Below are 16,804 nucleotides of genomic sequence, written 5' to 3' on the forward strand. Positions count from 1 at the left end.
CAAGATTCTCCCCAAAGCCATGGTCCATAGGAATGAACGTATCTTAAAAGAATACAAATCCATCAAGAAGAATCCCTGGATTCCAACTCTTAAGATTTCACTAAACATTTTTGTCTTAAAAGTGGTTTTCATCAATATTTGATAATGAGATAATATATATATATATATATTTTACTCGGAAACCCCTCAAGGTATGGGCCAATGGGACCACTCCTGAGGGGCAAACCCCAGATGCCTGCACACCCCCACTGAGCAAGCATTAGGTAAATCGTGAAATGCCTAAGTTAGGAGTCGAACCAGAGACTTCTAGGTTTACAGTTAGTCCAAGCACATGATCATAATCATCTAATTTCTTAGGATAACTTCCAAAGATTTTTTTTAACATGTAAGTTACACATGCATGAATGGGTGTTGAAAACATGACCACTCCTAGAACTTATAATCGGAGGAGGAGCTAGTTGAGCTGGAGGCCCTAGAGCCCATTGGTAACTTACAAAGATAACCAGGAAAAGATGGGCCAAACTCTTTATAAATTATAAGTTAAGCAGACACCTGGGCCATCTAGTACCCATGACCTCTACCCTCATCATATGCTCCACCCTATTCTGTGTCCTTGTCCTAAGGGAGTCATAAAGAGCACCTATTTTGTTGATAATAGAATACTTAATTCATGCTTAGCAAAAATAGAGTACTTAATTCATGCTGACCACGACCACAATTAAAATATCAAAAATAATTCTATGTGATGATGATTAACATCATTGCAATAGAGTACATACCAGTCTCGACCAAAAAAAAAAAAAAAAAAGAAGAAGAAGAAAAGGACAACAGACCACGAATGGTACCAAAATAATAAATTCAAGAACTCACCTTGAACAAATTAAATAATGTCTGGTTCTTTGTTAGAGCACTGCATCTCTTTAAGCTCCTCTTGATTATAAGAAACAACTACAAAAGACAACAAAGGTATACTAAGACAATGCACAACAAAAAAACTATTTAGCTTTTAAGTCTACTTCCCTATCAAGACAGGACATGCTTTTATGGATGCATCCAAAACAAAAGGCATGAAGCGAATTGTCTACTGAGTCTACAGGTTATTTTGGCAAAATATGAGGATCTAATCCATTAATGATTAGTCCTTCTCTCTCTGATCTTTTATTTAACAACCTGAATATTCAATGTTGTTCTAATCCATTAATATATCCATCAAAATGAAGTTGTTATATTGCAGCAACTGCACTGGACTATAGTTACTACCATTGAGAAACACCCAGCATTTTTTTTTTATTAGTAACACAAATTTTATTTAAGGAGAACAGCAGGGGGTACATGCAGATTTCTCCTAGATGTTACAATCTAAGATTAAAAAAAGAAAGGAGTCCAAGGAAGACTTACAATGAAGGCTGTCTAGAACACTTGTCCTGTCAGATTTAGAAGGTGTGCCTTTTGCATTTTTATTATTATTAATAATACAGTGTCAAAACATTTGCCCAATTATACAAGGTAACAAGGATCTTAAGATAAAGACTTAAGTGGTTCCGATTAAGCACAATATTGTTAAAGTTTTAATTACTACAGTATCACCAAAATGTCTACATAATAGAAAATGGGACTGAACTCTAAACCTTGCAGCTATCATCACAGCAAAACTTCCTTTCCTAGCATGTAAGCACCTCCACAACTGTCTTAGGCATTATCCAATGTACCACAAATAGGGATGGCACAGATGCTACCATACAATTTAGTAGGATCACAGGATGTGATCTAAAGAGGAAAACCTTTTTTTTTTTTTAATTTTATAATGCAATGAGTAAGTGACGCAGGACAAAACCAAAACGATGCAACAATAAGAATGAAGAACTGAAAAATGAAGGATAGAAAACCTAGAAGTCAGCATTGACTTGTTTGAGTCAGCACCAAGCAATAGAGTACAAAACCTCTAGAAGTCAACACCTAGGGTTGGTTGGAGTCAGCTCAACTCGTAACGTCTCTAATTGTTGAATAAGAGATCTGGAGTTCAAATCCTGCCTATACCAAAAACCAACTGGTTTCTTGGCCTGATGATAAGCCCTAATTCTAGTTGACTAGGGAAACCCTTATTCTAATTGGTTTAGGGTTTGGGAAATCCCACTTATTGGATTACAAAAATAACCTCTATTCCAGGTAATATAATACTAGAAGCTTAATTACCTAAAAATACCTAAAATAAAATTTTAATCGATCAATAAAAATACAATTTACTTTAAAACTTAAATAAATCTAGATTAAATCTTACATAGATCTAAATGGTCCTATTTTGTGTTTTGGAATTAAAAAATATATTTAATTTCTTCATTGGGTAGGAATCCCTTTTAATCTATTCAATCCATGACTTCACCCACCCCCCCCCCCCAATGCAGCGAAATGAGCAGCAATCGCTCATTGCGCAGGCAATCATCCTAGGTGACAATAACTGTTAGGGTGCAGCCATGTGGTTGGAAGCTTAGGATAAACTATAGACCCAAACATCCTAGGTTCAATCCCCACTAGGAGTTCCCTTAGATTACCTGATACATGAATCTAGTAGGTGGGGTCATGTATCCGTGGTTTACTCCCTGGGGGTGGGCCCAAAGGGCCCTGCCTCCACGACGTTCCACATCATAAAATAGATATTAAACAAATTAATCTAGATTAAAATAAATAACTTTGTGATCCCCTTTTCAGTTGGTTTCACTAGAATGACACCTGAGTCCACAATTGAATATAGATCCAGCAACCAGAGATCTACCCGGATTTTAAGGGAGTCTACAAAAAAAATATAAAATAGCTACAGAAATTGCTCTAAATTGAACAGTAATTATAATCTGAGGTAGTGGGCCTTGGCTTTTAGGTCTCTCCAGGGTGTGGATGCGCTGGGCAATGCCTAGAACAGTAATTGAGGTACTCACTGGGATAGGAACTTCAGGAATCCTATAAGAGGCAAATTTGGAATGCTGCTCCTTCATGCATTATGTCAATTTCAATAATGACAGAAAAATGTCCCGTTGTTTACCTGCATGCTACTTGATAATACATTATTCTGACTTCCCTCCTCAATATCCCACGTCTCCTCCTATTTAAAAAAAAATTAAAAATTAAAAATCAACAAAATAAGCACAAGAAAATCATAGAATGTAGTGAAAAAGTAGCACAATCAAAATACCTGAACAAGTTTCTCTAGATTCTCCATTAGTGTCTTCTCTTCCAGTTCTACATATATTATCAAGTGGGGTTCAAAGCAAGACGAAATAATTCCACGGAAGTTGAACTGCCAAATCAAACAATGCAGATAATTCTCAGGACCTATGCTTCATCTGTACAAGCTAAAAGTGAGAAAGAAGACCAAATCTATAATCTCAATAAGAAGTGCTGAATTAAAAGACCAACAAGAATACCCTTGATAAGAACAGAGGAGCTATAATAGCAAAATTCAGAGAAGACCATCCTAGATTAATCCCACTTGCATGATCTATATTGTTAAAAAAAATATTGGCATGTATGAATATCCTTTCCACAATAATTACTAAGAACTACGAATTAGAACATGACAAATCCAAGCACTTAGACCTATTTCAGTACATCTAGTGCTTTAGAGCTTCCATTGGAAAAGCAAATAGGAATTAATTACCAAAGCATTGCAACTCTAGTGACTATATCATAATGTGATAAGGCGTCTTCATTAACATCATAATAATGTAATATAAGGAATTTCTTTCTCAAAGTCAATTTTCATGTTACTTGTTTTAAAGAGATTGCAGGGCTACTAACCATGAACTAGGAATGTAAGTAGCTAGGTTAGAAAATCCTATCCATGATTAAAATCACTTGGATGGATATATACTAAAGAGGTGAATATGACTGAACAAACATTCAAGCCGAATGCAGCATGTAGATTTGGAGACCTTAGATATGTTTCCGCTATATAGCAATGCTTATACTATCAATAAATTACATGCAAGAGCAAAGATAAACAGATAATTATACCCCAGCTCCAGGCACTGACAGATCTTTATTCCGATCATGTTCCTGTCAAAGAAATATCAAAAGGAATAACGGGTGACAATATATTCTAATATTGTTCCAGATTTTTTACTAAAAAAACCTTTACACAGCAATAGTAAGCAATTTATTATGCATACTTCAGTCCCACTGTCTTGATGTGCAGCCAGTTTTCTTTCATACTTCTTTCGAATATCTGAAATGCTTTGACTAGAACTTTGGCCTGTACCAATTTCCTCAATCTCATTACCTATCTCCCTGCTACGAGTTCCTCCCCCAAATTTCTCAGCCAATTCATCCTCAAATTCTAGAGTACGTTGCAGTGCCTAAAACAAGACCCCAGCATGGAAAACGTCAATGTAAGACAAAAGACAAAATAAATTAAAAATGATCATGGGACAGGTTGCAGTATACAATTTATAATGAACGCTTCATGTGATATTTATCATTACAACTATCATTTTAAGCAAAACTGATGGGGAACAACTTGGTTTCCTAGACACAGTGCCCTGTCTTGCAAGGAAAGTGAAGAGGCAACCTCTGTGTTCCTTGTGCATGGAGTAGTCTCTTTGCAATAAAATGCATCTTTATTATCAAATAAAGAAAGTGAAGAGCTGAAAAAGGATGAACAAAGGGGAGAGAGAGATGGGGGGGGGGGGGGGGGGGGGGGGGGGGGGGGTGGTGGTGAGGGTGATGGGGTGGGACTGATTGGACTCTTGTTAAGCTTGCTCCTTTGGAACCAAATTTGGTCACAGATAACAGCTGCAAAGAGTAAAAATTTTGGGGACTCTTCAAAAGAGAGGGAGGAGGGTACATGGATTTAGCAAGAGCATGATCCAGGTGGAGAGGCCAAGAAGAGGAGAGCCACACTGATTGAACAAATGGACATTGTGTGAATAGGCGGAAGGCTATCTTGCTTTCTCCTTTGCAGAAGATGCAGGATTGGTCCCTGGATGTAATGTGAGTTGAAGAATGGCTTTTGTGGGAAGAATGTCCCATGCTATTTTTCTGAAGAATCACTTTGAATCTAACACATATTTTTGCATTCCAAAGAGAATTCCAATCTTTTGATATGAGGGGGCTGGTAGTATTAGGAGTTGGGGTTGGGAAAGTGAGATATGCAGATTTTGTTTTGAATTTTCCTGAACTGTTTGGGACCCAAATGAATTTATCTTGTGATTGTGTTGGGGAAATGTGGATATCACGGATTTTTCTGGCTGTTTGTGAGTTGAATACTGGAAATTTTCTGTCCCATTGGAAGGAATTGGGGTTAATGAGGTCGGACACTCTATGGATGTCATAGCTTGGTTGTGCCGGGTTTGGAATTGGGATGAATCCATCAAGTGAGGGAATCCAAGGGTGATCCCGAATAGGTGTGTCTACCATTACCAATTTTGGTGCATATACCTTTCTTGATGATGAATCTGGAATTAAGGATTCCTTTCCATTGACATGAGCAATTGGTGGTTAACTTGCCTTGCATTTCAAATATTTGTTGTTTAGAGGGAAGCCCATTTGTGCCTGGATTCTGCGGCCATACTCCACCTGGGTTTGGTTTGTTTATATTTCATATCTAGATATTTTTACTATTTCTATAACAGTATAACTTTGGTTTTTTCTAACTTGGGTTGTTTCTATGAATCTTATGTTTATGATGCTTCTGTTTAAGGTTTGTGTTTGAAGTATATCAAACTTAATCTTATATAGTTGCAATTCTTTGATAGTCATTAAACTTGTGTTTTCTCATTATGATTAAACCAATCAATTTCAAAGTAAATCAGTCTTAATTTTATAATTCTTTTTATTAACAGAATAAAAATTTATTTTGTAATTTTTAATTTTGGCTTGGATTTAAGTTCCAGCTTTGCCTAAACCAATCCCAACTGGACCCGAAGATCAACCTATCTTAGCCTAGTATTAGAAGCTAGCCCGACTCCAAACCTGGTCCCAACTTTTTATCCAAGCTGGCTCATGTTGCGTGGAATGGGCTAAAGGACAGGCTGGCTTGGCCAAGCAGAGTGTGCCTGGTTAAAACCTTTAGTTGCCTCCAAACTGGACCAACCGGCCTAGTTGCAGCCTTATTTGTTTTTTCTTTATTGGTAATTACAAACCTATGACTCCATCCTCCACCTTGCTCTTACAAGGGGAGGAGGTGCCATTTGAGATAGAGCATTGGCAAGTTGCAAAGTTGATTAGAGTACCTATCATTTTTTCAGTACCAACCACGAATATTTTGATTTAGGATTATTGATCCTATCCCATATGAGGTTCCTTGTACTTTTTAGTTTTAAGTTGTATTTGTTACATCTTTTGTCAACATTAATTATTGAAGGACATAAATGCAGAACTAAACCAAATCACTAACATCTTGCAAAACTGTTATTAAACACTTAACAATTTGTTATTTTGTCTAGAAAAACTGAATTTTAATCTAAATAGCAGTTCAAAATTAAGTTAGTTTATTTTTCTGGAGTAGTTGAGAACTATACTGAACCTAGTTCTTTACTTGCCAAGCACTTGCTTCCTATGAAGATGCGTGCTTGAGACATCTCTTTGTCTATAGGTTTTTTGTATAATAATCATAAACTGGTTGGAGAAAGAGTAAATTCCCTTTTGGAAGGAAAAGTCAAGGAAGGATAAAAATGGACTCTTTGGCTAGTAATTTTCAGATGCCCACACAGTTTCTATGAGGCCAACTAATTACAAAAGCGAACATAAATTTCTACTAGTCCTACCATCAACAAACTCAAATGTTCAATTGCCCAATTAGAACTGCGAAGGAAGAAAACAATAAGTTTGGATTAATAAGGTGCTTTAGGTGATCTCTGTTGTTGAGGTTATATGGAATGGAAACCTTAGATGGGCAGAAAGTTTCTATTGAACTGCTGCAACCTAATTAACTTGAGTATTTGCCTGAGAAACAATATTATTGTAAATGCTTGTAACTTGTTCTTTGGTGGTGTTATAAATGAATCGAAAGTTGGCTTTTTAAGATTCACATGAACAACCCCCCCCCCCCACCAAACAAAGCCCCCTCCACCAGCTTGCACAAGAGATAAACAAAAAATTTCTCTTCCACATCCAAGCTTGGGAATTCACAAACAACCAAAACACAAAACCACCTCATACCCCTTGGTCCCCACCCCTCCTGGCTGGTTAAAAATCAATCAACTTTGATGCAGCAATTAGGCCAGACAATCCATTCCTTGCTGCAGTGTGTTGTGATCATTTAAGGAAATGTATCTATGCATGGACAGGTATTGAAGTCAGTGGAGATCCATTAAGGGTTGAAGCTAAGGCTGCACTATTAGCAGTATCATCAGCACATAATTTGGGTTTGGACAAGATTATTTTTGAGGGCGACACTCCTTTCATTTTTTGCTCTTTTTCAGCTGTTGTTAGACAAGCCAATTGTGATGCCCATGTCCTTGCTTCGTGGGCTCCTTTTTGTAATAGTTTCAAGGCCCTTCTCATCTCCGTTCTTCCTATCAACATCTTGGAGGCAGGGAGGGCAGGTGGACCAAGCCCTGAACTCTTCTGACATCACTAATACTCATCATTCAGCAAAAAAAAGTATTACATCAACTGATTTGGCTAAAGGGCTATGCTTATGGGTTGAACTAAGTGCTGGATTCAGGTTCAAGGACCTCAACTCTAACCTAGATGGAACTTATTTCTGGCTGAGCCCAAGTCAAACCTAACCTTAAAAGGCCCCAAACCAAGCTGCCCAAGTTCGAATTAGGCAGGGATTGGTACAAGCTAGCTTGCCAAATATGTACCCCTGTGGCTTGTAAATCTGCAATGTTATTGTCAAAGAATAATTGTGGATGCAAAGAAAAAATATTTTAGTGAGGCAAATGCTGCATAAACATCTCAAATATATAGCCCAACTGGCCCCAAAAACATACCATAAAAATTAAATTTCAACCGCAATGTCTAAGAATTCTTAAAGTGCATTCAATGAAGATTTCTAGTAAACTAATCAAATTATATGCAAAGGGACAACAAATATTTCAAATTCCATTTGAGAACCAATTTTAAGATGAAGTTGAGCTGCAAGCAGCAGTAACATAAGATGAATCCAAAAAGGATGCAAACCAAAGTTGTGGAAGAAAACATGATAGAATATCAGTTAATTAAATTAAATCCTCAGATGCATTAAAGTATCTGTAACAATTAGTTAAAATAGCACTTTTACACGTAAAAATTAAGAAATAATTTGTCTGCCTGTTCAATATGGATTTTTCAAGTGGTCAAACCTTAAAAATTGAGTAAATCTATTATTTAAGCTCAAGATAGCATTTGGTTAGTCTAAGGATGTCATAAAATTCCTCATCGAAGAAAAATGGAAAAATATATGAAAAGATTAAATTTATCTAAAAAATTGAGGTATCAATAAACTCACAATCAGGTTGAATAACTGATTAGTGAATAAATCAAAAATACCTTGAAAAATAAAAACAAACAGGCCATAGTAGTATTAATTATGCCCATCATTAAAAAGTGTTTAAAAATATGGCTTACCATCAATAATGTCCCAACATCTGGTTTTTCCTTCATATTATCAAGGATCTCCTCAAGTTGTTTCCTGAAAACACAACCATTTATCACAAACTAGGTTCTACATGATATTACCCTAGAGTAGAAATCATTATCTGATAGTCCTCAAAAGCCTAGATGTGGTTAATATCTTGAAAGCATGAGTGTAAAGGATGGATTATTTTCATAAGTAAAAAGTTTTTTATAAAAAATGAGCAATTACCTAGTGTACACAGGGTGTGTAGAGTATACATAAGGTATCCATGAAAGGCACAACAGGAATAAATTACAAATAAAATGATACCAGAATCAAGGAGATTTACAAAGGAATGAGTAGTACTATGACCCAAAATATGAGACCACTCATATATTGATCTAGTGAAGTACGTTTAACCACTGAAATTTTCACATCTTCAAAAATACAATGATTTCTCTCCTCCATAAAGTCCACAACAAGCACAGAGGGGCTAAGTTCCAAACAAAAAAAATATTCTTGCCCCAACCAAACAGGTCACCCACATTTCTTAACATTGCCTGTTGGATTCCAAATACTGAGAAAACAAGTCCACAAAGCATATGCAAAATCACAATGCAACATCAAATAGTCCATGGACTCCCCACTGTACCTACACATGCAGCACCAACTGACTAATGTAGTGGAATTCAACCAAGAATACGCCCCTCTCTCTATAGGTAGCTCAATTAAGTTATGTTCTAAGATAAATTACAAAGTACTGTCAAGTTCCAGCCCCAGCCTAGAGTCTCCGACCAGAAATTTAAACGGTTCTTGAACAACCAACCTATTGGCGTTTTGCCTAAAACACTATCTTTAGGCACCCCCTATTGACGTTGATTGGTGCTAAAAATAGCCCTCCCTCACTTAACAACCAGACTGGGTCATGTGTTTTGAACCATTGCTTCCGTAATAGGCTGGTTATGGGTTTTAGTAATTACAACTACGGTTCTGGGGACCCAAAATTTAGCAGTCACAAGCCTGTTCCCCTAACTCAGTACGAATAGTTTTTGCCTTTCAAATTTAAATTCCAGATCCTTCTATCGTACCTCCATTCTTTCCCAAAATCTCACAAGTCATACCACCAAATCTTCCTTTGATTATTCCCTTCCAAATTTCCATTCCTGCCTTGATATGGGTTCCCCAAAGTTTTTGCCATTGGTTGTGACAGGTCACCATTGTTTCCAACTTGCCTCCATTAAGTCTTTCTTCTGCCATACTCTCCTTGTTTAGAGTGTGGCTTTGTCGCATTTTACTTGTTTTTCCATTACTGATTTACTTGATCATTGTAATCTTTGTTCTTGATTTTTGCCCCCACAGTACATCCCCAATGTAGTCGGCTTGGCTTCTTTTTTAATAAAATTTTTCATTACCATCAATAAAAATTAATTTGTCATGCTTCCCTTCGGTGGTTGTGCCAAGACAACAAAACCACCCTAACCTATACCTGATCTCCCTGCTGGAATAAGCAAAACTTCGTTCCACAAACCTACCTTTGTTGTATGTCCGAATCAGGATATCAGTTGCCCAGTATCAGTCCCGGAAATTGTCTAAAAAACCTCAAATGGTAGAGCATTTACATTGTGAGTAAAAGGTAAAGGGAGAAATTTTATTTCAACCAGTGTTGGTAAAAACCCGCGTAAGAGAAACTAATGTGAAGAATGTAAATGAAACTAAATCTGAAGAAAAAAAAAAAAGGAAACGACGTGCTATCCACTACATTACAATAAAAAAATCTTATCTCTAATTACATGTTATACTACAAGCAAATGGGACAAAGCATTTAGTTTTCTTCATGCAAATAGGTCAAAAGACTCAAAACTTTGTATAAATATGAGGTGACAACTGACAACACCCATGTTGATGTCCAAACATCACTTTTCCCAGGTTTTGATATTTTAAAGTGTTCTCTTCCAAATATTATTCAAAACTGCTAACAAATTTAAAAAGGTTCTGGCTTCTATGGTAAAGTTTGGAAAATCGTGAAAGTTATTGAGCTATCCATGAAGCACTCAACTCATGTTAATTTAAAAAAAAAAAATGATTTGATGTCAAAGACGCATAGATACCATACCTTGTTTTCTTACAAAACTGGATACAGAGGCGGTAAGGAACATGCCATGAAGGAGGAAAGATCTTCCAAATTTCTTCATTTGTTCTTATTCGGCGCTTTATCCATGCATATCTCCTTTCGGTTTTATCCAACTTAGCTAGTTCTAATGATATAGAAAAATTGAAAAGTTCAAATAAAATGAATATCTGCAGTGATTTCCTCATAAAGAAAGCATAACTATAACTAAGTAGGAAGTAAGACATACCAGCTCCTTCAAAAATTTGTTCATAAGAAGTAAGCTCCCGGCTGCAGAAATTGTTTACCAACTCTTCCCTTACCGATGGCTCCAAAGAATCAACAACCAAGCAAGCATCAGATAGCTGCTGCAGCAAATTAGTTTCTTCTGTCTCTTTTCCAGTACCTAAGCTGAGATTAAAACAGGAACAGAGGAGGACCTTAAAAATTACAGCTAGCATATTTGTAGCAACAAAAACTAGATGGATTCCTGGGAAATTATGTTTATTTAAGACGCATAAAGGGGAGATGATTCCAAGAAGACACTTCAGAGAAAAACTTGTAGAACTAAAATTGCTTGCCAATATCAATATTCATACTGTCACAACTTACATAAAAAAATCAACTGTGGATGTCCCTGAAGTTGACTATCCCTCAGAAATTCTTTCTTTCATTAGGAACTTAAATGAAATATGAATCTAGTAATCAGAGTGGCTGAGTGCACATGAGCGCATGTGTCTGTCCATTTTATGCTTCCCTCCTCTATTATCTTGTTTAAGTAACTAGGTCTAAATAAGTATATTCTGTAATAAGTAAAGATTTTGAAAAATGCAAATGACAAGAATGCAGCTTTTCTAGATAAAACTAGTTCTTAAATATGGGAAGAACCATAACGACAAATTACCTGGAGAAATCAGAAAACACATGTGACTTGAGAATTTGCTTGATATTCTTAAACTTCTCTCTGAGTTCGGTGATCTTTGGAATATCTCTATATGCCTCAAAGTGACTACATAATTGGTTCACAGCCTGACAAGCATCATGAACCAAAAATTAAAACTGTTTTTTAAGAAGGAAAAAAAAAACTTTGTATGAATAAATACTGATAACATCTTCATAAATGCAAAAATTTTATCCTTATGACAAACAAAAATTATAGTGTTTACTAGACCACTTTGCTGCCTGCTGCAAACCAAGCCTGGAGCTTCTAGATTAAACCCCGTAAAAAACATTTAATTCCATGACTACAATTCCTATTATACTAAATGTGAGCCATTCCTGCAACCTTTACTACATCAAAACACAACCAATTACTCCAAATACAATGCTAAAATTCAAATTTCCTGAGTCAAATTAAGAAAAGCACAATCTGTCCTGCATCATATAGTCTGTTACAGACGGACAATAAAACCAAAAGGTTGATAACTATATTTCCAATTCCGGCGGGAAAAAGAAAACCTAAGTTTTTGACATTGAAGTACCACAAAACAATATGCCCTTAGAGAGTGGAAAATTACCAAGCTAGAGTACACCACAAGAGAGAAGATTAAAGAAGTATCAAAAGAAATCTTTGGCCTACAGTAGAGATGACAACAAATCCACTAACAAATAGGGTACCTCCAGTTGTGCAGCTGCCTCCTTATATTGTCGTTTTGAAGCCATAACTTGAAGCTGCTCTACAGCAGAGACTGTCATGCCATGTAAAACAGTATTGAAGTAAGAACTTAATAAATTATAAAACTTCATTGAAAGGAAAAATTAGATACAAAGGGCCAAAGCACATAGGAAGTGTGCTGAGGAAAACCAAAAACATAAAAACAACAAAACTAAGATGCATAGAAAGTACAGTTATCAAGCAAATCAGGCAAAGAAGTAAAGTTGGAAACACCAGATGCATTTGTCCACCCAAGTAAAGTTTGGAAGAAAAGTAGCTTCAGCTCATGGATTCAATTCCCCTCCTGCCAAATGCTCCAGATTAGGCAATGAGGGATCACATTCCAAATCACCCCATTCCTATGCCTACTAAACTTACCTGGCCAGCTGGTTAGAAGCTCTAAGACCCCACTGGGCATAACCAAACAAACCCCAAACAGTGTAAACACCATGCGCCACATCTCTATGGCTACAGGCCAGTGTATAAGTAGGTGATTACAAGTCTCCTCAGCCCTCTTACAAATACAACACCAATAAATAATAACAAGATGATGTTTCCGTAAATTATCATTAGTTAAAATATGACCCAATGCCGTCATCCATAGGAAAAAACTGAGGTTGGCACTTAAGGTTTCCACACAGTCTTCCAAGGAAAAGACAACTGAGAAGGGGATAGTAAGACTACATAGTAAGATCAAACCTCAAAAACCCCCTGGGAAGAAGGTTTCCAGCCCAACTTATCCACCCCCTCCCCTTTCCACACACCAGAATAAAGTAGATCCATGAAAGAGAACCGATTCTAATTCCACCAATCGGTTAAAACTGACATTCCAATGATAGCATTTCCCTAAGAAAGATATTAACTCTGGCGCTGTAGCATATTTATTATGTGTAATACCATACAACCTGGAAAGTTCTCCTTTAGAGGTGGTCCACCACGCCAATGATCATGCCAAAACTTAATAGAAAAACCATCCCTCTCCCCCTCCATTTTGAAGTGGTTCACAAACATTCCTAACCAACCAAATGGTACTTAAAATTCATCTCCCATCCCTCCCCCACAAAAATACCTTTGTATTGCAACTGCCTTTACATTTTCTTCCTAACAACAGATTCTTCTTCTTTTTCTTTTTATTTATTTATTTATTTATTTATTATTATTTGATTGATAGAGTTTTATTAATTTTTTTCCATTAAAAAGGATTTATGTATCTAACTCAAGCAAAACACACACACACACACACACACAATCCATTATGTTTCAATCAGACAAGCTTAGTAAGAAGAAACCATAAAAACTCTCAGGAAAACTCCATGTACAAAACATAAAAGGATATCAGAGTCAAACCTAGCATGGTTAGACGATGAAGAGCTGTAATTGTAGTTGTTACATGCTTCTTTGCAAAGTCCAACTTTTTAATGTCACGGCATATTTCTTGGACCATTGTTTCACTTTGCTCAGCTTTGCTTTTGATTTCTCGGATCTTATACATGAGTTCCTGTTTGACAGAAGATAGAACAAATATCAAAAAAAGGAAACATAGACACCCCAAAGATAAGACAAGAAATGAAAAATACAGCATTACTAAGGCTTAATCATGTGAGTAAAGCAAAATGCTTAAGGTAGATAAACTTCATTAGTGCAACCAATTTTGATAATAATCTGAATAAACATTTAAAACTTCAAATCTAAAAACCAGACCTCCACCGCAAGCGTAGCAGCAGCAAGATCTTCCTTTGCTTTGGTTCCGGAATTACTCTGAAGTCACAGTAGCCAAGCCATCAAAAAACTAAATAAGGTATAATCATGTTTTTTAAAATTGCATGAACATTTTGCAGTTAGATGAAAGTAGTTGCAACTGAATTATTGCCCAACTGATTAAAATATCCTAATCGAATGATTCTGCGAATTCCACATTTTATATCTTCTTTAGAAGTCTAGAATTCTACAGAAAAGTGAGTGGCATCCAAAGCCTCAGCTCTCCGTATTAGAAATGGCAAAGCCCAAACGAGAGTGTAATGCAGTCTAAATACTTTTGATAATTGATAGATTAAGACATCAAAAGACAAACAGGAAAAGATCATGACCTGTTGACGAACAGCTGCCAATATTCCAGAATCCACATGATTAATCTCACTTTTTATCTTTTGCATGAGTGGCTCAACACCAGATAAAGATGCCTCTGAATATTCACCACATTTTAAAATGTCAACATGACAAGTATCAGATAAGGATACATATATTAGCTAGAAAGGATGTAATTTTTTTTTTTTTGTTATTATAAGTTAGTTAGAAATTATATAATAAAGATCTCGAGTATGCAATGAGTCCCAAAAATTAAAAATAAGTCTTCATGTATGCAAACTTAACTAGTAACAACATATACTCTGTAAACTCACTAACAATTTCGAACAATGAGCAACTCCCACCTGGTAGTTGCAAAATTCCATTCAACCAACCCAACCCATATCATGTTTTCAGGATGATAACTGGGATTACATTCAGAAAATAATCCCCAAATTATCTAATATTAGAGATTTTCATATTCTTATAGAGGCCATCTATTCATATATATGTAACTGAATGCATTTTTTACTAGCCTATGCTACATTCTGTAACCCACATACATCCTCTTTTCTGGTTTGTAATACATATGCATAACATAACAAAGAGGTACAAAATTTAGCGCGCACACACACAGCCAGCAAACCTGTAGGGAACATCTGGTTGATGTATTCCAAGGTGCTTGACTTGTCCATCTTTGCTGGTAATAAGAACTGAAAAATTCCGTGCAAAAGCTTGCCCCCTAAATACCAATCAACACAAAAATCCAAAATTTTAAAGTCATTTCATTTTGGCATCATATGTCATAACACATCCACTTCTCTTTCCCAAATGATGCACCCACCTTTCAAGTGTTGTAGACTTGTAGTGTTAATCCCACCCACTACCCACCAAATCCAATTATTTATTTTTGTGATGCATGATCTCTTCTCTCCTTGAAAGAACAAAATGATTCTGTTCATATAGGGTCCTAATTGCATATTGCATCATTCCGTATTTTAGTGAGAGAGATTCATATGGGCAACAAGGATTCGACACAAAGCAAAGTTGCACCACTCTAATTTACACAAGGAAAACTTGCCAAATGCTCTAACATCACACTTTGTGTAATATATATAACCAGTTTATGCTCATGCCCAAAAGCAATAACCATATATCCAAACAGTGTAATTAAGGAAATAAAATTGATGCCATGAAACCATGTCCAAATCATCTATCCGTACAGCCAAAACTTGAACCACTTTTGATTTCTGGTTCAGCCAAATAAAATTGGTGCCCATACAACCCAAAGTAAAAATCTATATTAAAAAAAAAAAAAAAGCTTGTCATCAATTAAAAACAAACAGAAATGCCTACTTTATCATCTTGACTACCTTTAACACAATTCAAGACCCTCACATTAGCCCAATTTCTATGCTGCCCAAGCATTTACACTTGGGGGGAAAAAAAGTTGCATAGTTCAACACCCATTACTATATTGAAATTGTCCCAGTAATGCAGCAGCTTAAAATTGATAAAATGGAAGTGGCATTTGTGAATTGTGATTCAGTTCTAGGAGCTAAGTTTAACTTCATCCAAAAAAAAAAAGAACTTAGTTAAGGAAAAATAGTTGTCTATGAATTAAAAAAAGCGAAAATTAGAAAATCGAAAGAGGGATGGTGAGTAGATCTACAACTGTAAACAACAGATCACAAATAATATAATTGAGAGGTGTGAGCAAGAGAGAGAAAAGAGTAGTACCTGCAACGACAGGACAGGGGGAGGAAGTTGACGCTGTCGTTGGAACTCAGAGACGAGAAGAGAATGGAAACCAATATAAATGTGTTTCGTTTTTTTTTTTTTTTTTTTTTTTTTTTTTTTTTATTATAGTAGAAAGATAGGGAAGTAACTTAACACCAACATTTTAAAAATTAAATGGACACATAGCACAAAATTAAACTACAATTAGAAATTAATTTGATTCGATTTGAATTCTAAAATTGAACTTCAACTTAATAATAATATAATGATTATATTTTTGTCACTTTCAACAAATTAACAAAATCTTAATCCAGACACACTAAAATCTATTAAAAAATAAGAACTGATCATTGAGCTTGGAATCTTCTTGGAGACGCCAATGAAGCGCTAAGAGAGTGTGAAGCAAGGAAGAGTGGGATTGAACATTGTGTTTGAACCTGACCTTACTCTAAGAAATCCGTAAGGAGGAGGAGGGGACAATGTGTGGATCTAATTGGTAGAGGTTGAGAGAGGAAGAGACATGGGATGACGATATGGAATTAGGAGGAGATGATGTTTTACTTTTATAGTCTTTCTCGTTGGAGCTCCTTGGTTCTGGTTGTGGGATTAGAAGAGTTCCAGACTCTATTGAGATCACCCATAAAAGTGTGCAAGTGAGATGTTCTTGCTTAGGCCAATGAGTATTATTATTGTGGTTTTCTTTGGC

At 36.0% G+C, this 16,804-nt stretch overlaps 1 protein-coding gene across 1 annotated transcript; it reads right to left on the bottom strand.

Moving 5' to 3' along the window:
• Positions 1–843: 843 nt before the first annotated feature.
• On the bottom strand, positions 844–16,220 carry LOC112036200 (vacuolar protein sorting-associated protein 53 A). The gene is made up of 15 exons (XM_065779411.1): positions 16,099–16,220; positions 15,005–15,100; positions 14,382–14,476; positions 13,996–14,052; positions 13,642–13,792; positions 12,258–12,328; positions 11,545–11,669; positions 10,891–11,051; positions 10,647–10,788; positions 8,545–8,608; positions 4,161–4,346; positions 4,006–4,047; positions 3,185–3,289; positions 3,035–3,094; positions 844–948 (listed from the first exon to the last, which is right to left on the bottom strand). Exons 2-15 carry the CDS (start codon positions 15,051–15,053, stop codon positions 859–861), a joined length of 1,398 nt encoding a protein of 465 aa, XP_065635483.1. The 5' UTR covers positions 15,054–15,100; positions 16,099–16,220; the 3' UTR covers positions 844–858.
• Between the last annotated feature and the right edge of the window lie 584 nt (positions 16,221–16,804).

Source organism: Quercus suber, unplaced genomic scaffold (genome assembly GCF_002906115.3).
Source record: "Quercus suber isolate HL8 unplaced genomic scaffold, Cork oak 2.0 scaffold_207, whole genome shotgun sequence".
Classification (NCBI taxonomy): domain Eukaryota; kingdom Viridiplantae; phylum Streptophyta; class Magnoliopsida; order Fagales; family Fagaceae; genus Quercus; species Quercus suber.

Excerpts from the sequence above, each read along its gene's own strand:
- LOC112036200 (XM_065779411.1), bottom strand. The coding sequence starts at position 15,053 with ATGGACAAGTCAAGCACCTTGGAATACATCAACCAGATGTTCCCTACA. Across the intron at positions 4,347-8,544 it reads ATGTTGGGACATTATTGATG|GCACTGCAACGTACTCTAGA; the intron begins GTAAGCCATATT and ends GTCTTGTTTTAG. Across the intron at positions 3,290-4,005 it reads TGTCAGTGCCTGGAGCTGGG|TTCAACTTCCGTGGAATTAT; the intron begins GTATAATTATCT and ends TTGATTTGGCAG.